Source organism: Bombina bombina, chromosome 3 (genome assembly GCF_027579735.1).
Source record: "Bombina bombina isolate aBomBom1 chromosome 3, aBomBom1.pri, whole genome shotgun sequence".
NCBI lineage: Eukaryota > Metazoa > Chordata > Amphibia > Anura > Bombinatoridae > Bombina > Bombina bombina.
In genome coordinates this window covers 274,378,524-274,399,919 of record NC_069501.1, presented here as the reverse complement: position 1 = coordinate 274,399,919, position 21,396 = coordinate 274,378,524, and the positions used below count along the sequence as shown (strand labels likewise).

At 36.4% G+C, this 21,396-nt stretch overlaps 2 protein-coding genes across 2 annotated transcripts in view; one reads left to right on the top strand and one right to left on the bottom strand.

The window, feature by feature from the left end:
* Positions 1-1,072: 1,072 nt before the first annotated feature.
* TXNDC17 (thioredoxin domain containing 17) lies at positions 1,073-16,916 on the bottom strand. Its single transcript, XM_053706295.1, has 4 exons — positions 16,634-16,916; positions 6,398-6,479; positions 3,603-3,678; positions 1,073-1,453 (listed from the first exon to the last, which is right to left on the bottom strand). Exons 1-4 carry the CDS (start codon positions 16,776-16,778, stop codon positions 1,385-1,387), a joined length of 372 nt encoding a protein of 123 aa, XP_053562270.1. The 5' UTR covers positions 16,779-16,916; the 3' UTR covers positions 1,073-1,384.
* Positions 16,917-17,368: 452 nt separating this feature from the next.
* KIAA0753 (KIAA0753 ortholog) overlaps positions 17,369-21,396 on the top strand; it is a 150,631-nt gene continuing 146,603 nt past the window's right edge. Inside the window, exons 1-2 of the mRNA XM_053705247.1 lie at positions 17,369-17,458; positions 18,134-18,255. Of these exons, the coding sequence (XP_053561222.1) occupies positions 18,145-18,255 (111 nt within the window). The 5' untranslated portion in view covers positions 17,369-17,458; positions 18,134-18,144. The remainder of the gene's footprint in view (positions 17,459-18,133; positions 18,256-21,396) is intronic.

Sequence of the window (21,396 nt, the reverse complement as noted above, 5' to 3'; positions counted from 1 at the left end):
GCTCACTTTCTGAGGTTAGAGCTCCTACTGAACATATGCAAAGTGCCCAGTACATACATATATGCATTCTGTGATTGGCCAATGGCTGTCACGTGATACAGGGGGAGGGAAAACTGGATTCATTTTGTAATTTGCCAGAAAATATTGTACTGATCATTTCAAACTCAAAGTGCTATTTGTATTGTCTTTTTATTGTGCATTTGTCAATTCTTTTGTATTTAGTGGTCTTTTAAACATTTTATAGGGATGGGATAAGAAACCCAAAGCTTCTACTTCAGGTAGTAAGTAAAGATCTTTACCCCCACATAACCATTCTTTAGGTCCTCCGCTTAGGACAATTTTCTATTCATGTCGAGGATCTTGTGACTAAATTCCTAGCATCCTCACAACATTAATTTTTCAGACACTTATTTTACAGGTCATATAATAATGGATCATCAGGCTTCAACCACGAGTCTCAATTGCTGCTTTGCGTTGGTCAGCACTCATTGATCTGTTTGCGCAAAAAAAAACCCCCAGCAAATAAAAAGGAAAGTTGGATGAGTGTAGTTAATATTTTATAAAAAATTCTTTAAAGTATGTCCCCCCCCCTATTGAAACACCTACTAAAAGGACAAGTATTAAAGGGACATAAAACCCCCATTTTTTTTCTTTCAAGATTTAGAAAGAGTGTGCAGTTTTAAACAGCTTTCCAATTTACTTCTATTATCTAATTTGCTTCATTCTCTTGATATCCTGCGTTTAAAAGCATATCTAAACAGGCTCAGTAGCTGCTGAGTGGTGACTCACCCATGTGCATCGCTATTTCTTCAACAAAGGATATCTAAAAATTAAGCAAATTAGATAATACAAGTAAATTAAAACGTTGTTTAGAACAGTATTATGAAAGAACATTTTTGGGCTTAATGTCTCTAACTACTATGTCGGTGTTCAAATTGCACTAAAAACGTTGCAGAAACCAGGAAGCTCCCTGCTTTTTGTGTTTGAGTGAAAACTTAAAACACTTTGGACATTTAATCCCCTTACATTCATGTCAATACAGTTGTTCTAATTAACTGTCCAACGAAAATAATAAGACTGATACAAACATCCTTTTAATGCTAATTGACATATGGAATTACAAAGTTATGGTTTCAAAACCATGTAAAACAAACATTTAACTTGAAACCGCAGACGGTACTTAGCTATTTAGAGTGCTTATTACAAAATGTGATAGTATTGCCACATAAGGAATTACTTGTCCCTCTTCTACATTTAACACAGTATTTTCAATTATGAATCACATCTGTACAATTGTGAAGTGTATAAACTGAGAATTAATCTAATTTACTGATTAATCATAGACAGCTATATTTAAAGAGTTAAACCCATATCAAGTAAAACGTTAATCTTCGGAAAACAGCATCTGTACAAGATCGGCATTAAGGCATTCCTCTTCCACTAACTTCTGGGCCTGAAATAGAAAGAAAAAATAATCCACATTCAACCTTTTATTAATGAATTTGTATAAAAAATTACTAAAATTATACCTATACGACATACTGCAGGACAAAGCAGAATTTGATAATAGAAGTAAATACTAAACTTTATTTTTTAAATTGTCTGAATCTTGAAAGAAACATTTGGAATTTCATGTCCATTTAATGGATTAATAATCATTGTTTATTTATTTTTTGTCTTAGACAAATAATGGGTAGCTTTTGCCATTTTTTCTTTAGCAGAACGGAAATGGTTAGGTGTGGGGAATTACTCTGGATTCAAAAGTTTGGGGTCTATGTTAACGTATGTTTTAGATACTAATGTATATTGTTTGCATTTATATAGACATATGTAGGAGAAAGCATTTTAAAACATGCAAAGATTGTTCACACACAACTTTGTGTAGACAAATACCAATTATTGCCTGATTAAAAGTGAGAAACGTGTAGCATATATGTACACGCAGCACACAGTGCTTTAAATCGATTTGTATCACTAAGTCTTTTGCCTACACCTACTTAGTATATCTCTTAAGAAGATATATCACCGAGAAGGACATTGAATTCTCTCACCTGGATCAAAGAGAGAGACACAGCCATTGAGAAGAATATGAACTGGAAATGCTATATGTTCCACAGTATTCTCAATGGATCTCCCTGTGACACATGAACAAACACTGCTATTACTGTACAGGCAGTCCTCGGGTTACAGACATCCGCCTTAAGTACAACTTGTACTTACATACAGAGAAAATAGAGCTTTATCGACAATCCTTCTTTCCAGGATAATCCAAAATACTGAAAATCCAATTGTCACAAGGACAGAAAGTGATGTGAAATTTTCTGAACAGGGGCACAGATAGCAAAACAAACTTTATCCTATGCTATCCAAAACAAAAAAAAAAATGTTTGGCTAGAGTTTCACCTAAAAAAAAGTGCCTGTTCCAACTTACATACAAATTCAACTTAAGAACAAACCTAAAGTCCCTATCTTGTACGTAACCCAGGGACTGCCTGTAGTTTTATATTTTATGTGAGAATATAATATTTAAAATTAAATATGGTTAAAATGTTGTACTGCTTTTTTCATGTACTTTTTCATTTAGTAATCTCTTGGATTTGATGGAGTTGGAAACAATTTCACTGACGTGGCTGAAAGAAGATTAGAGGAAGAGACCTGTTGCATATTTTTAAAGGGACAATTAAGTTATTTTATAATAATTAAATACTGAATTCTATATTTGCTCACAAAATACATGTTATAAAAGCCTTTAAAACAGTCACTTTATTAATGATTTGACAAACTACACATTATGCTAACAAACTGCTTCTGAGCATATGTATCTGATCTTCCTTAAAGGAACATGAAACCCAATTTGTTTAGTAATTTACTTATATCAAATTTGCTTCATTCTTTTTATATCCTTTGCTGAAGGAGCAGCAATGCACTTCTGGGACCCAGCTGAACACATCTAATCAGCCAATCACAAGAGGAAAATGTGTGCAATCACCAGCTAACTCCCACTAGTGTAGTTTATGTACATTTTCTTTTTCAACAATGGATACCAAAAACAAACAACAAAGTACATTTGAAAATAGAAGTGAATTTTAAAGAATCTTAAACATTGCATGATCTATCTGAATCATGCAAATCTTATCCCTTTAACTGTGGCTAATTAGGGCTAGTTACACTGCTCTAAACTATCACTGAATATAGCATGTTAAAGCAATGCCATACCTGGGTTACAGAATTTGTCTCTAGGAAGTGTTGGGCAAGCAAATGTCTAATTTAAAATGTATTTATAAAAATTATCTTCATTTTGAGGCACCTTTATTAGAGAAGTGCATATAAAAAAAATAGTTTTTGGGCAAGTTTCTAGAAAATGTATTGAACCATGGGACAGGAAACGCATATTAGGAAGTAACAGATGATTATGAGGGATTATATGTCTAAAATCAGCAAGAGGTAGCATAAATAAATCTATGAATGAGGGAATAAACAGCAGTCATTTTAATGGTGTGAGGTTATAAATGGGGCATAGAAACAATATAATGGAGGGATTCTTGGAAAAAGTGTAAGAGGGCAACATTCTAGTCTAGATTTTTTTTTTAAAACAAACTCACCGTTCCGTATTTAAGAAGTGTTGGCACACTGGCCAGTTTTAAATTTCTTTTGAACTCATTGTTGGAGTCTTTCCAGCTGTAAGAACAAAATACACACAACTATCAGAGGGAACCAATATAAGATATTGATAAAGATAATATAGGAACTAAAATATGAACATAGAAACATTTGCATGTGGTGGTTTTAACAAACCGCTGTTAATTTTAGTATAGTCAATCTTTTTGTAAACCTAAAACATTAAAGGGATGGTAAATGCTAGAGTTTGTGAAACGCATAAAGTTCCTTTATTTGAATAGTTCGCCGTGCTGAGCGCCTCAGGCAGCCCACGGCAGAACGCCAATTTGTTGAGAGGTGAGGTTTCCACCTCTTAAATAGCCATGCGGGCTATCCGGCTTGGTGCCAAGTTGGAGGGCATTGTTATTTGCTAAAAGGTGGAAACGTCACCTCACAGCAAAATAGTGTTCTGCTGCTGGCAGCTCAGTGCGGCGAACGCTTCAAACAAATAAAGGAGTTTTATACTTCATGACTAAAAGTCCCCTTTATTTGTTCCAATGGTAAATCCTAGTGTCCCTTTAAACTCAAAACTGTCCTAGCATGCATATGAAAGGGGATTTAAACATGTCAACAATATATATTTTTTTTCTTGGAGGAAGAAAAAAAAAAAAAAAAAAAAAAAAGAAAAAAAGGAATGAACTCTATTTAAATATAAACTTAATACTAGAGTATCCCCCCCCCCCCCCCATTTGCTACTAATCCTCAGTGGCTGATAAGGACAACTGGCACTGTTTTATTGGTGGAAAGGGACATGCCTCTGCAAGTGTGACATGAAAACGTTTGTTTAATCTCACAAGCCGTTTCAGAACAAAATAAAGCAAAAGGCATAATACAGTGTCCCTTTAAATATTGTGTTGACACAAAATATTAGTATCAACATGGGTCTGTAAAAGGGTAGATTTGTTGCGAGGCCGGACGCCACAGTGAAGATTGAATAACCTAGACTTCCAACTACATCAGGGGTCGACAAATCGGTTTAAAATGTAGGAGTCAGACAGTGGTATTTGTATACAGATATATGGAGAACAACAACACAAAAAGATAACAGCCAGGGATTTGTCAAGCACTACTGAAATACACAGTTGTGTATATGTATAAACTTGATATACTGGTGGCGTGTTCAGTGTTTTTCCTATAACTATCTTGTTTCCACTGAGAAACTCACTGTGTGCAAATGTAAAAATATTTAGTAAGCCAGTCAATACAAAAAAGGCTGGATACACCTATACAATACACTATATTTGTATACTGTAATTGTGTTATGTTTATTGTAGAACTGCTGACACTTAATGTAATATTATAAATTATTGTTAATAGTCACATTACATCAGTGAATATATTTAACGTTTGTATTATAAACGGGTGAAAAATAGGACTACTGGGTTGTTAACAAAATGCAATTTTTATATTGATAATGGGAAATAATACATTTAAAATTAAAGAATAAAATGGTAAGAGAGTTATTGCCGTTTATTAAGCTTCTATAAATATATTCAGTGCCTTTCTGTATACGTTATGGTCACAGAACTCATTGATGATTTAAAAGGGACACAGAAATCAGAATCAAAATTTTCATGATCCTTAGAGTACAATTTTATAAAACTTTTAATTTAATTCTTCCTCTTGGTCCTGAGATATGCTCAGGAGTGTGCATGTGACTTGAGCACTAGAACATTTTTACAAACAGTGGAAACTATATGGCAACAGAGTTTGTAACAATATTTGACATATAGTGTGCAAGTCATATACATATTTCTGAGCTTGCCTCAGTAAGCTTAGTTTAAACAATGGATATCAAGAGAAAGAAGCAAATTGTATTTGTTTGTACAGCCTATCCAAATCATGAAAAAGTTTAATTGTGACTTTCATGTCATTTTACTAGCTGCCTTATAACATACAGTTGGGGAGTACATCTTCAGTGTATTATTATATATAATAAAATCAGAGCCCCCAAGGCAGAACATACAGTGATCTGAGATGTCATTGCAGAAATGCAGCATGTCTGCAGAAAGAACAGGACACTTGCAGGAACTGTTCATTTAGCTTTAAATCGCTGATACACATTAGGCTGTTCTCTTCAAACAGAGCTGTTCTCTGGCTGCACTGTGTAAGTTTTCCTTACCACAGTTCATACAGAGCAAAGTGCTGTTTGAAGTGAACAGTCAAATATTCAGTAGCGCTGCCAAGCAGTAGGGCATTAATTGACTGTCTCTCAGAGATTGTTGCAAGCCCGTCCCCTAGCCTTTCACAGTTTGCAAAGCTGTTTTTTTTCTAAATGTAAGACGTTCGTATGAGCAATGCACGTAATTTGCAATGCAATTTTCAACTAATGCACTATATTATAAAACTTTAAATATTGCTTTATTCTCCAGTTAACTAACACATTACAATTTAACTGGTGCTTTAGTGTAACTGCCTAATTTAAAATTGAATTTTATTTAAAAAAAAAAATGACCTGCAGAAAATTTTTCACTAAAAAAAAAAAATCTCATCGCAAAAAGTAAAAAAAGGTTCTGCCTCTGGGATCAGAGCATACAGAGAAAAAACAGTGCAGAGAACTGCAAGCATTTCTCCAACAGAAGTGACCAATGCAATGGCACAGTCACACAGTGGGTTATAACATGCAAGTTATATTTATATAAAAAAAAACAAAAAAAAAAAACACTTAAGGTAGTTGATAGGTTTTTGTTTGTGCCTAGATTACCATGAAGCTTACGCACACAAAGGGATGAATACTTACTAAGGTCTCTCTCCAACCTGACAATATATAAAGACTGCACCTTCAGGCAGGTTCTTCAGTTCGCCGCGCACAACTGGCTCAGCTGGAAAATAAACACAAAGTCATTCATTTAGAATATACACAATACATTTATGGCTTAACTGTACAAATTTCCTTGATATATTTTCCTTTGGAAGAGCAAAATCGGTAAAGATAAATAACAAAATGCAGTACAACTAATCAACCAATGTGAAAAAAATGATTTAAAAACTTAAAGGGATAGTTTAGTCAAAATTAAAGGGACACTGAAACCAACTTTTTTCCTTCATGATTCAGATAGAGCATGCAATTTTAAGCAACTTTCTAATTTACTCCTATTATCAAATTGTCTTCATTCTCTTGGTATCTTTATTTGAAATGCAAGAATGTAAGTTTAGATGCTGGCACATTTTTGGTGAACAACCTGGGTTGTTCTTGCTGATTGGTGGATAAATTCATCCACCAATGAACAAGTGATTTCCAGGGTTCTGAACCAAACAAATAGCTTAGATGCCTTCTTTTTCAAATAAAGATAGCAAGAGAACGAAGAAAAAGTGATAATAGGAGTAAATTAGAAAGTTGCATGTGCTATCTGAGTCACAAAAGAAAAAATGTGGGTTCAGTGTCCCTTTAAAAACTTTCATGATTTAGATCAGATAGCGCATGCAATTTTAAGCAAATTTCTAATTTACTCATATTATAATGTTTTCTTCATTCTCTTGGTATCTTTATTTGAAAGGCAAGAATATAAGCTTAGGAGCCGGACCATTTTTGGTTCAGCACCTGGGTAGCGCTTGTTTGATTAGTGGCTACATTTAGACACCAATCAATAGGAGATTTAAAGGGATGGTGTACAACTGTACACAAATTTCATATAACCATGTAATAGACACTTCTATAAAGAAGAATATGCACAGATACTGATATAAAAATCCAGTATCAAAACAAAAACCTTAACTTAGATAGAAGCTCCCAATTTAGCACTGTTGATGAGATTATACTGGGTCACCCACTGAAATAGGCTGAGAGCAGAACCTCCCCTGCATATGAAAAGACCCATCATGCAAACAGGAGCAAACTGGAGTGTGTAGACATCAGTATACATCTAAAACTTTGGGGCTTGGTTAGGAGTCTGAAAAGGAGTCAGCACAATGTTATTTAAAAATAAGCAAAACTATACATTGTTAAAAAAAACACACCCAGATGGGCTATATAAATGGATCATCTAGAACAGTGGTTCTCAATCAAAGTGACCTCAAGGCCCGCAGGCTGATTAGCCAGGCAAATAGAACCTGGGCCAAGGGACCAACAAGTAGGGGGCCCCACAAATGGCATCTCCACGGCTCCTGGTGCATTTCTTAAGCTGGAGTTTTAAGTTGCCATATCAGTAACTAAGCAGTTAAGTGGGTTTAGTGGGGGCCCTGGAGTGTGGAGGGTCCTGCTGGGGGTCTGTCGCTGTGAGGGCCATGGAGTGTGAGGTCTGGCCCTGGAGGTTGGGGGCTTTTTCTCTGGCCCTTATTGTTGGGGGTCCTGGCTCTGGAGGTTGATGTGCCTGTTGGGGTTGGGGCAGGGAGGCTACCATGTTCATTTGCATACATTTGGGTCAGTGTGAGACAGTTTTCCTGGGGCCTTGATTGGTCTCAGTCTGCCCCTGGTGTGCAGCGGGGTAAGAGTGTGCAGTGGGGACAAGACAGGTCAGGGCCCACCAGCAGTGCTATCACGGCCCGGCTGTTAAGAAACCAGGATCTAGAAAACATTTATGCAAAGAAAAATCTAGTGTACAATACAATGTCTTTTTAAGGAAAAAAGGCAAACCAAGATTTAGTGTTCCGATTTCACAGACCTGGTTTAACCTTAGCAAATGGGTTAAATGATTAACATCTTTCAGCAGCTGTGCACATTTGTACAATAAAATATTCAAATACATTAAAGCATTCTATTATTGCATTAGAGGGTATTTATAGATAATATTAGAGGGTATTAATGGCTCCTTCAAAACCTCCTCACTTCACATATACCGTAACCTGTACATTTTAAAATAGAAACCACACAAGTTTTTTTTTTAGTTAACACCTTTATTTGCAAGCGAAAAAAACCCAAAAAGGTTTGAGTCCCAGGATTAAACTTTTACTTCATTAGAGATCATATTGAGCATGGACTTTGGGATTCTGGAAAACATTACTGCATATACCTATTATATCGCAAATGCAAAGTGCTTGGTAGTATTTTTTTTTATTATTTGTGAGAGTGTTGCAACTGTTAAAAAACTATTTAATACGTGTTGGAAAAAGGACCTAAACTGAATGAGTATTATCAATTTTGTTACATTCTCTTGATATCCTTTATTGAAGGACCAACAATGCACTACTGTGAGCTAGATGAACACACAAGCCAATGATAAGAGGTATATTTGTACAGCTACCAATCAGCAGCTAGCTCCCAGCTCCTGAGCCAATCTATGTATGCTTTTCAACAAATTATATCAAAAGAACAAAGTAAAACATAATTTATGTAAGAACTTACCTGATAAATTCATTTCTTTCATATTAGCAAGAGTCCATGAGCTAGTGACGTATGGGATATACATTCCTACCAGGAGGGGCAAAGTTTCCAAAACCTCAAAATGCCTATAAATACACCCCTCACCACACCCACAATTCAGTTTAACGAATAGCCAAGAAGTGGGGTGATAAAAAAGTGCGAAAGCATATAAAATAAGGAATTGGAATAATTGTGCTTTATACAAAATCATAACCACCACAAAAAAAGGGTGGGCCTCATGGACTCTTGCTAATATGAAAGAAATGAATTTATCAGGTAAGTTCTTACATAAATTATGTTTTCTTTCATGTAATTAGCAAGAGTCCATGAGCTAGTGACGTATGGGATAATGACTACCCAAGATGTGGATCTTTCCACACAAGAGTCACTAGAGAGGGAGGGAAAAAATAAAGACAGCCAATTCCTGCTGAAAATAATCCACACCCAAAATAAAGTTTAACAAAAAACATAAGCAGAAGATTCAAACTGAAACCGCTGCCTGAAGTACTTTTCTACCAAAAACTGCTTCAGAAGAAGAAAATACATCAAAATGGTAGAATTTAGTAAAAGTATGCAAAGAGGACCAAGTTGCTGCTTTGCAAATCTGGTCAACCGAAGCTTCATTCCTAAACGCCCAGGAAGTAGAAACTGACCTAGTAGAATGAGCTGTAATTCTCTGAGGCGGAGTTTTACCCGACTCAACATAGGCAAGATGAATTAAAGATTTCAACCAAGATGCCAAAGAAATGGCAGAAGCTTTCTGGCCTTTTCTAGAACCGGAAAAGATAACAAATAGACTAGAAGTCTTTCTGAAAGATTTAGTAGCTTCAACATAATATTTCAAAGCTCTAACAACATCCAAAGAATGCAACGATTTCTCCTTAGAATTCTTAGGATTAGGACATAATGAAGGAACCACAATTTCTCTACTAATGTTGTTGGAATTGACAACTTTAGGTAAAAATTCAAAAGAAGTTCGCAACACCGCCTTATCCTGATGAAAAATCAGAAAAGGAGACTCACAAGAAAGAGCAGATAATTCAGAAACTCTTCTGGCAGAAGAGATGGCCAAAAGGAACAAAACTTTCCAAGAAAGTAATTTAATGTCCAATGAATGCATAGGTTCAAACGGAGGAGCTTGAAGAGCTCCCAGAACCAAATTCAAACTCCAAGGAGGAGAAATTGACTTAATGACAGGTTTTATACGAACCAAAGCTTGTACAAAACAATGAATATCAGGAAGAATAGCAATCTTTCTGTGAAAAAGAACAGAAAGAGCAGAGATTTGTCCTTTCAAAGAACTTGCGGACAAACCCTTATCTAAACCATCCTGAAGAAACTGTAAAATTCTCGGTATTCTAAAAGAATGCCAAGAAAAATGATGAGAAAGACACCAAGAAAATATAAGTCTTCCAGACACTATAATATATCTCTCGAGATACAGATTTACGAGCCTGTAACATAGTATTAATCACAGAGTCAGAGAAACCTCTTTGACCAAGAATCAAGCGTTCAATCTCCATACCTTTAAATTTAAGGATTTCAGATCCTGATGGAAAAAAGGACCTTGTGACAGAAGGTCTGGTCTTAACGGAAGAGTCCACGGTTGGCAAGAGGCCATCCGGACAAGATCCGCATACCAAAACCTGTGAGGCCATGCCGGAGCTACCAGCAGAACAAACGAGCATTCCTTCAGAATCTTGGAGATTACTCTTGGAAGAAGAACTAGAGGCGGAAAGATATAGGCAGGATGATACTTCCAAGGAAGTGATAATGCATCCACTGCCTCCGCCTGAGGATCCCGGGATCTGGACAGATACCTGGGAAGTTTCTTGTTTAGATGGGACGCCATCAGATCTATTTCTGGAAGTTCCCACATTTGAACAATCTGAAGAAATACCTCTGGGTGAAGAGACCATTCGCCCGGATGCAACGTTTGGCGACTGAGATAATCCGCTTCCCAATTGTCTATACCTGGGATATGAACCGCAGAGATTAGACAGGAGCTGGATTCCGCCCAAACCAAAATTCGAGATACTTCTTTCATAGCCAGAGGACTGTGAGTCCCTCCTTGATGATTGATGTATGCCACAGTTGTGACATTGTCTGTCTGAAAACAAATGAACGATTCTCTCTTCAGAAGAGGCCAAAACTGAAGAGCTCTGAAAATTGCACGGAGTTCCAAAATATTGATCGGTAATCTCACCTCCTGAGATTCCCAAACTCCTTGTGCCGTCAGAGATCCCCACACAGCTCCCCAACCTGTGAGACTTGCATCTGTTGAAATTACAGTCCAGGTCGGAAGCACAAAAGAAGCCCCCTGAATTAAACGATGGTGATCTGTCCACCATGTTAGAGAGTGTCGAACAATCGGTTTTAAAGATATTAATTGAGATATCTTCGTGTAATCCTTGCACCATTGCTTCAGCATACAGAGCTGAAGAGGTCGCATGTGAAAACGAGCAAAGGGGATCGCGTCCGATGCAGCAGTCATAAGACCTAGAATTTCCATGCATAAGGCTACCGAAGGGAATGATTGTGACTGAAGGTTTCGACAAGCTGCAATCAATTTTAGACGTCTCTTGTCTGTTAAAGACAGAGTCATGGACACTGAATCCATCTGGAAACCCAGAAAGGTTACCCTTGTCTGAGGAATCAAAGAACTTTTTGGTAAATTGATCCTCCAACCATGATCTTGAAGAAACAACACAAGTCGATTTGTATGAGATTCTGCTAAATGTAAAGACTGAGCAAGTACCAAGATATCGTCCAAATAAGGAAATACCACAATACCCTGTTCTCTGATTACAGACAGAAGGGTACCGAGAACCTTTGTAAAAATTCTTGGAGCTGTAGCTAGGCCAAACGGCAGAGCCACAAACTGGTAATGCTTGTCCAGAAAAGAGAATCTCAGGAACTGATAATGATCTGGATGAATCGGAATATGCAGATATGCATCCTGTAAATCTATTGTGGACATATAATTCCCTTGCTGAACAAAAGGCAAGATAGTCCTTACAGTTACCATCTTGAACGTTGGTATCCTTACATAACGATTCAATATTTTTAGATCCAGAACTGGTCTGAAGGAATTCTCCTTCTTTGGTACAATGAAGAGATTTGAATAAAACCCCATCCCCTGTTCCGGAACTGGCATAATTACTCCAGTCAACTCTAGATCTGAAACACATTTCAGAAATGCTTGAGCTTTTACTGGATTTACTGGGACACGGGAAAGAAAAAAATCTCTTTGCAGGAGGTCTCATCTTGAAACCAATTCTGTACCCTTCTGAAACAATGATCTGAATCCAAAGATTGTGAACAGAATTGATCCAAATTTCCTTGAAAAAACGTAACCTGCCCCCTACCAGCTGAGCTGGAATGAGGGCTGCACCTTCATGTGGACTTAGAAGCAGGCTTTGCCTTTCTAGCTGGCTTGGATTTATTCCAGACTGGAGATGGTTTCCAAACTGAAACTGCTCCTGAGGATGAAGGATCAGGCTTTTGTTCTTTGTTGAAACGAAAGGAACGAAAACGATTATTAGCCCTGTTTTTACCTTTAGATTTTTTATCCTGTGGTAAAAAAGTTCCTTTCCCACCAGTAACAGTTGAAATAATGGAATTCAACTGAGAACCAAATAATTTGTTACCCTGGAAAGAAATGGAAAGTAAAGTTGATTTAGAAGCCATATCAGCATTCCAAGTTTTAAGCCATAAAGCTCTTCTAGCTAAAATAGCTAGAGACATAAACCTGACATCAACTCTGATAATATCAAAAATGGCATCACAGATAAAATTATTAGCATGCTGTAGAAGAATAATAATATCATGAGAATCACGATGTGTTACTTGTTGCGCTAAAGTTTCCAACCAAAAAGTTGAAGCTGCAGCAACATCAGCCAAAGATATAGCAGGTCTAAGAAGATTACCTGAACACAGATAAGCTTTTCTTAGAAACGATTCAATTTTCCTATCTAAAGGATCCTTAAACGAAGTACCATCTGACGTAGGAATAGTAGTACGTTTAGCAAGGGTAGAAATAGCCCCATCAACTTTAGGGATCTTGTCCCAAAATTCTAATCTGTCAGACGGCACAGGATATAATTGCTTAAAACGTTTAGAAGGAGTAAATGAATTACCCAATTTATCCCATTCTTTGGAAATTACTGCAGAAATAGCATTAGGAACAGGAAAAACTTCTGGAATAACCACAGGAGCTTTAAATACCTTATCCAAACGTTTAGAATTAGTATCAAGAGGACCAGAATCCTCTATTTCTAAAGCAATTAGTACTTCTTTAAGTAAAGAACGAATAAATTCCATTTTAAATAAATATGAAGATTTATCAGCATCAACCTCTGAGACAGAATCCTCTGAACCAGAGGAGTCATCAGAATGATGATGTTCATTTAAAAATTCATCTGTAGGGAGAGAAGTTTTAAAAGATTTTTTACGTTTACTAGAAGGAGAAATAACAGACATAGCCTTCTTTATGGATTCAGAAACAAAATCTCTTATATTATCAGGAACATTCTGCACCTTAGATGTTGAAGGAACTGCAACAGGCAATGGTACTTTACTAAAGGAAATATTATCTGCTTTAACAAGTTTGTCATGACAATCAATACAAACAACAGCTGGAGGAATAGCTACCAAAAGTTTACAGCAGATACACTTAGCTTTGGTAGATTCAGCACTAGACAGCGATTTTCCTGTAGTATCTTCTGACTCAGATGCAACGTGAGACATCTTGCAATATGTAAGAGAAAAAACAACATATATATAAAGCAAAATTGATCAAATTCCTTAAATGACAGTTTCAGGAATGGGAAAAAATGCCAAAGAACAAGCTTCTAGCAACCAGAAGCAATGAAAAATGAGACTTAAATAATGTGGAGACAAAAGCGACACCCATATTTTTTCGCGCCAAATAAGACGCCCACATTATTTGGCGCCAAAAATGACGCCACATCCGGAACGCCGACATTCTTTTTCATTTTTTGACGTTATTTTGCGCCAAAAAAGTCCGCGCCAAGAATGACGCAATAAAATGAAGCATTTTCAGCCCCCGCGAGCCTAACAGCCCACAGGGAAGAGTCAAATTTTTGAAGGTAAGAAAAAATGATTAAATCAAATGCATTATCCCAAATATGAAACTGACTGTCTGAAAATAAGGAAAGTTGAACATTCTGAGTCAAGGCAAATAAATGTTTGAATACATATATTTAGAACTTTATAAACAAAGTGCCCAACCATAGCTTAGAGTGTCACAGAAAATAAGATTTACTTACCCCAGGACACTCATCTACATGTTTGTAGAAAGCCAAACCAGTACTGAAACGAGAATCAGCAGAGGTAATGGTATATATAAGAGTATATCGTCGATCTGAAAAGGGAGGTAAGAGATGAATCTCTACGACCGATAACAGAGAACCTATGAAATAGACCCCGTAGAAGGAGATCACTGCATTCAAATAGGCAATACTCTCCTCACATCCCTCTGACATTCACTGCACGCTGAGAGGAAAACCGGGCTCCAACTTGGTGCGGAGCGCATATCAACGTAGAATCTTAGCACAAACTTACTTCACCACCTCCATCGGAGGCAAAGTTTGTAAAACTGAATTGTGGGTGTGGTGAGGGGTGTATTTATAGGCATTTTGAGGTTTGGGAAACTTTGCCCCTCCTGGTAGGAATGTATATCCCATACGTCACTAGCTCATGGACTCTTGCTAATTACATGAAAGAAATTAGATAATATAAGTACATTAGAAAGTTGTTGAAAATTGTATGCTCTATATGAAGTAAGAAATAAAAGGTTTGAGCTTCATGTCACTTTCAGGACTAGTTTCCATTGCTGTGCAAACGTGTGGTAACAGGTATCTCCATTAAAGTCTATGGAGCGGTTTTATTTTTCCACCAGTTTACAACAGCAATGGAAAAATCTCAGTCTCATTTCTCAGCAGGAAGCAAGGGAGAAAGAATCAATCACACTTCCTCACTAGATGACCAGGAATCATTGATTTTTAATAAAAAAAAAAAAAAATAGCATATGAGTGCCAAGGTATCATGACACAGAATTACTACCCCACAAAACCGACTGCCCCTAAAACCTGCTGACCTAGTCACAGGCCTCACTTATAACCTGACCTTAGTTTTTCGCATATATTTATAAATGACAGGTGATTAAAAGTGAATGTAAATTTTGATGCTAAAGTGCCCGGTTTTTAAAAATCCAATTAAAAACAGGGGCACTTTAATTCATCAAAATTTACATTTCACTCGTGTTGTGAAAAAAAAAAAAAAAAAAAAAAAAAAAAAAAAACTAGACAGCAGCTCCAGCTTCCCCCGGTCATCGCAAGTCATTTCCGACATCAGAAATGATGGATCAGTCATCCTCCAATCATGGCTTCCCCCCCGGGGGAATCAGTGTCTGATTCAACGCCATGATTGGAGGAAGCCAGATTCCTCATTTTAGACCCAGGAAGAGGCTTTGTGACGGGAGCGGCTGTCAAGATTAAAAGGTAAGTATTTTTTCACAACACGAGGGAAATGTAAATTTTGATGAATTAGAGTGCCCCTGTTTTTATTCGGATTTTTAAATACCGGGCACTTTAGCATCAAAATTTACATTCACTCTAAAGGGACATGAAACCCAATTTTTTTTCTTTCATGATTCAGATGCAATTTTAAACAACTTTCAGGTTTACTTCTATTGTCTAATTTGCTTCATTCACTTGGTATCCTTTGTTGAAAAGCATATCTAGATAGGCTCTAGAGCTAGATGCCGATTAGTGGCTGAACTTGTAAGCCCATTTTCATTGGCTTACAAATATTTTCAGCTAGCTCTTAATAGTGCATTGGTGCTTCTTTAAAACCATACCAAGAGAACAAAGCAAAATTGATCACAAGTAAATTGGAAAGTTGTTTTAAAATGTATAATCTATCTGAATCATGAAAGAAAGAAAAAAAATGTGGGTTTCATGTCCCTTTAATTTGTGCAAAAATGTAACTGCACTTTCAAAAGTAGCTCCTCATTCATTAATGAGAGACTGTTTTTGTTGCATGTGCTGTACTTCTGAACATCTGGATGGATTGTTTTGGAATTGGAAAACTCTGGGTTAGAATGTTGACTGCAATTATAAAGAAAGTACCGGTATCTACTCCTCAATGTATGGAATGTCAGACAGTATTTAGAATATTTTCCTTGAGATCAAACTAAGGATAAGTATTCTTATACAATGAAAAAACAGTATCAAGTACAAACTGTATAGAGATTTCATTGTCATCTCAAAATCTCAGTGCTCACATTTACTTCACATCAACCAGCTGCTTAGCAGATCAAAGTGCAGGCTGGGGAATGCCTATGTAATCAAAATAAGGTATTTTCTTTATATGACGATACACACATGTGAAATCAACCTGTGACAAATGATAACCTCTTGCTAAAATAATAAAAGAAATTGTGGAAAGGCAACATTAAAATAAGTTATCTTAAAAAGATATTATAGTTGGACAAAAATATCCAAAAACTACATATAATACCTTTACAAAAAATAGATAATTCTACGGAGGTACAAATTAGTGAAGGTCTGCCCATTGTCTCGCCATGCAATGTATATTTCTAGCATTATATAACAATATACGGGTAAAGATACAGAGGGAAGCATACTACACCTTTCACACAATCAGGGCACCAGCTCACCCCATCAGCATTCTTGTTTCCAGAGAAATAAACGAATACAGTTGTGCCCTTGTGTTTTTCCACCTCCTGACAGAACTGCTCATAGCCATGGACATTAACTTCAATATAGGCTGACATGGTAAGGGTGCTACTGTTACCTGGTGGCAATCTAGTAAATACAACAAGCAAAGTTGGAATGAGCTGACTGCTCTACTGACAGAGAACACTCAGCACAGCACACAGAGTGCAATTCACTTCCTGTCGCGCCTCTTAAAGGGGGAATCCACGTGTATATTAATTGTTAAACATTTCTTTATCTAGTAACTCTATAATCTGTTAAATTTGATAACAAACACTTAGGGCTAGTCATCATTATCAGACAGGGATACACCGTTATGCAAATGCAGATACCTTCAAAACGTGAAACTATGGCAGACATTTTTAGTTAAGTAAAAATCAAGGTTTCTCAAATTGAATTAATCCAGAATGCATATTATAATCAGACATGCCTTTATCCTAGTTTGTTTCATTACCCTTCAGTTTTAAAAAGGAAGCTCTGGGTTATAGTATTTCTTCCAGAAACAAAGATGGCGGCCGTTGTTCTGTAGATTTTTGAGATGACAGTTCGCGCTTCCATTGGTATATTCCCGCTGTGCTATAATATCTCAACAAGTTAGGCCCATCCGAGTACCCTTAGAATAGAGCTTTACTCTGTCAGTTGTTGTCATGGCGCTGATTTCAATTGGTGGTGCAATTTGTATATAGGACATTTATTGTCTGGGACCAAAGAATAAACCGGAGAGGCTCCGGGCACTCAGGTGATGTCCACGTAAATCTTCACTTTTATTGATTCTTAGAGTAGTGCAATGAATCCGTCATCTTATGTTAAATTGCTGAACATGAGCACTCTTGTACATAAATTTCGCTCTTTAATATTGTAACATAGCAGATACAGCAGTCTATGTAATACACGTCAATACAGAATTAAATAACCTACCAATGCATTTAGGTTCAGGGATATTTCATAGTTCATTAAGCAGTCAAAAAATAAAGAAATGCTCTGTGTTTGAGGCAAGCATTAGTGCAATATTAAAACCCTGTAACTGTGTTTAAACATATAGATATGATCCAATCACTAGCTAGCATCCAGTAGTGCATTGCTGCTCCTGAGCATACCAAGGTATGCCTTTTAATTAAAGATAAGCAAAATAAATACATTTGATGATACTATATTGAAAAGTTAATTGCACTATCTAACCATTACAGTTTAATTGTATCTTTCATGCCTTTTACTAAAACCAAGCAACTAAATTATATAAACCTTGCAGAGGTAATCTCTGAAAACTAATTTTGCCTTTTATAATGACAGGTGATTTCTTGGTGTAGTCTGATAAACTTTGCTTTGCTGTTAACAGAATTATTTTTATACTCATACTGTAAGCACCAACTAAAGCTGCATCATAAATTAGAACCTGTGTTTATCTGTCTTACAGAAACCTTGGTAATGGCAATGGACATACTTAATTACCCAAGAACAATGCAATCGGGTCTAACCAATATGTCTGGTACCCAATACTTACCACTTTCAGGAAGCCACCAGATAAAGGATGTTCAGGTAGGTAATGATTTACTTGACAGCTTCTTATAGCGTGTGTGCCAGGTGTGAAAACAAGAGCACACATACTAAAAGTGATGGTAAAGTCTCCTCTTTTTAAAATCAGAGCCGGATTGTTAGTGATATTTTAGATGGCGTTTAATTCATCAGTTTTAATGAAGTTGAGCTATAACTTGCTTTTTAATATAGATATGAAATTCAAATACCCTGCACTCCACCGCCCACTTAAAATGTTTTTGTTGTTGTTGAGATAACAGCTTTAATTGTTCTCCAATCAGTGCTCTCCCCATATGGCACTTTTGTTGTAGCTAAAGCGCTGATTGGAGAACAATTCAATCAGTTAGCTCACAGAAAAATTGACTTTTGAAGTGGGCGACAGAGCATGGGGGTATTTGAATTTTATATCTATATTAAAAAGTAAGTTATATTGCATCTTCATTACAACTGATAAATTAAACTCCATCTAAAATATCACTAACATTCTGGATCTGATTTTAAAAAGGGGAGAGTTTAAAGGGACACTGAACCCAAATTTTTTCTTTCATGATTCAGATAGAGCATGCAATTTTAAGCAACTTTCTCATTTACTCTTATTATCAATGTTTCTTCGTTCTCTTGCTATCTATATTTGAAAAAGAAGGCATCTAAGCTTTTTTCTTTGTTCAGAACTCTGGACAGCAGTTTTTGATTGGTGGATGAATTTATCCACCAATCAGCAAGGACAACCTAGGTTGTTCACCAAAAATGGGCTAGCATCTAAACTTACATTCTTGCATTTCAAATAAAGATACCAAGAGAATAAAGAAAATTTTATATTAGGAGTAAATTAGAAAGTTGCTTAAAATTGCATGCTCTATCTGAATCACGAAAGAAAAAAATTGGGTTCAGTGTCCCTTTACCATCACATAAAGTACTAGAATGGCAACACCCTGTGCATAAAAAATCAGATACATTACCTATGCAGCATTATAGGGACATTAAAAACAACACATTTTATATGTATAGTATTGAGGTTATTCCATACCTCCCACTAGTCATGGGTACTGCAATGTTGAAATCTAGTTCTCGCTATATTTCAGTGCCGATGCGTTTGCATATGTGCAGAAACTCTCAGATACCTGCAGTGTAACCTAGGTTCCATAGTTTTAGCACCCATGATCTTATGTTAAAGGGACACTAACTACAACAGTACCAATGTATGTCTACACTTGCTGTTTTCTTATTCTAATGCTCAATGTTCCTTTAAAATTAAAGTGCTGCAAAATACTATACTGGGTCAGACACATTAAATATTAATTATTAAATGCAGAGAAATGACCATTTTTAAAGAGCTGAGTATTTTGTATTGGTGCCTTGCAACATTAAAGGGATATGAAACTAAATGTTTCTTTCATGATTCAGAACGAGCATGCAATTGTAAACAACTCTCTAATTTACTTCTATTAAGTTTTATTTGTTCTTTTTGTATCTTTTGTTGAAAAGCAGGGAAGTATATGCTTATTAGCCAGACCATTTCTGGAGCACTGTATGGCAGCAGTTTTTTAAGAATGTTATCCATTTGCAACTGTGTGTTCTCCTAGACCGCAACCTAAATATATATTAACACATAAATATATGTATATCATCATATACATATATATTTAAAAATGCTGCGCTACTTACCCCCTTCCCTGCGCGAGGTTCTGAACGAGACTCCCATAGGAGCCTATGGAAGCGGGCTCTCAGATTGAAGGCTGTGACACACTGCAAGCGATGCGGTGCGAGGCAATGCAGCTGCTTCGCACCGCGTCGCATCGCTTCTGAAGTTCAAATATTTCATCTCTGAGCACTCAGCTACGCGACCTGACGCAACAGAGTGCTCAGAGATGAAAAGGCAGGACACACTGAGTGCGCACAGCTGCATCCACACGCTGCGCACCGCTCCGCTTGCTGTGTGTCACAGCCTTTACTTGCTATACCAGCGCCCATTATCGTTTGCTAGTATTACAAAATAGAGCACTAATATTGCTTGCTCGCAAGCAATATTTAGCAGTCCACTTGTATTCTGGCCCTTAGTATCTCTTCAACACAGAATATCAAATGAAACAAAGCAAATTTGATAATAGAAGTAAGTTGGATTTTTTTTTTAAATGGTATGCACTGTCAAAATATTTTGTGTGCGTTTTAATTCACTTTAAAGGGACAGTCTACTCCATAATTTGTATTGTTTAAAAAGATAGATAATCCCTTTATTACCCATTCCCCAGTTTTGCTTAACTAACACAGTTATATTAATGTACTTTTTACCTTTGTGATTACCTTGTATCTAAGCCTCTGCAGACTGCTCCCTTATTTCAGTTATTTTGACAGACATGCATTTTAGCCAATCAGTGCTGACTCATAAATAACTCCACTGGAGTGAGCACAATGTTATCTGTATGGCACATATGAACTATCGCTGTCTAACTGTGAAAGACTGTCAAAATGCACTGAGATAAGAGGCAGCCTTCAAGGGCTTAGAAATTAGCAAATGTGCTTTTAAAAAAGACTACCAAGAGAACAAAGCAAATTTGATAATAAAAGTAAATTGGAAATTTATTTAAAATTGCGTGACCTACCTGAATCATGAAAGTTTAATTTTGACTAGACTGTCCCTTTAAGTCTCACAGATGTGGGTCATGGATCAAGTAGGTGAAATTTTGAGGGATCTTAGGTAAAGTGTTGCCTTGCAGCACAATACAATATGTATAGGTATTCTCTAGTACAGTCTGGCCCTTCTTTTTTTCCCTTTTTTTTTTTTTCCGGCCACACACTCTGCAACCGCTATTCATTTGGAACATGCACAGTGTCTTGCCTATCTGCATCTCCAAACCATGTATCGGTGTAGATTTTTGGACATATTAAAAGAATTTATCATTTGATTTTTTCATCATTGTGTTTTTTGTAATTTTATTTTTTTTACATCTTTTCCTATAATTTTGCTTGTTCATACAGGTAAACTATGATAAACTGTAATTAATGCTTTTCAATGGATTTGTTCCTAGACTGCAAATCAAATCACATTTTGTTTACAAACACATTTACAGTTTCTTAAACATTTGCTGCCATGCCTACTTGTTGATAAATACTATAATGATTTTACTTTCCAGGTGAAATACAGCT

What these genes read in the sequence shown, in the direction of transcription:
- TXNDC17 (XM_053706295.1), bottom strand. Translation starts at nt 16,778, where the DNA reads ATGTCAGCCTATATTGAAGTTAATGTCCATGGCTATGAGCAGTTCTGT. An exon ending in CAGGTTGGAGAGAGACCTTA is followed by an intron (nt 3,679 to 6,397) that starts GTAAGTATTCAT and finishes TTGTTCTTACAG; the next exon opens with CTGGAAAGACTCCAACAATG. An exon ending in CACTTCTTAAATACGGAACG is followed by an intron (nt 1,454 to 3,602) that starts GTGAGTTTGTTT and finishes TTTCTATTTCAG; the next exon opens with GCCCAGAAGTTAGTGGAAGA.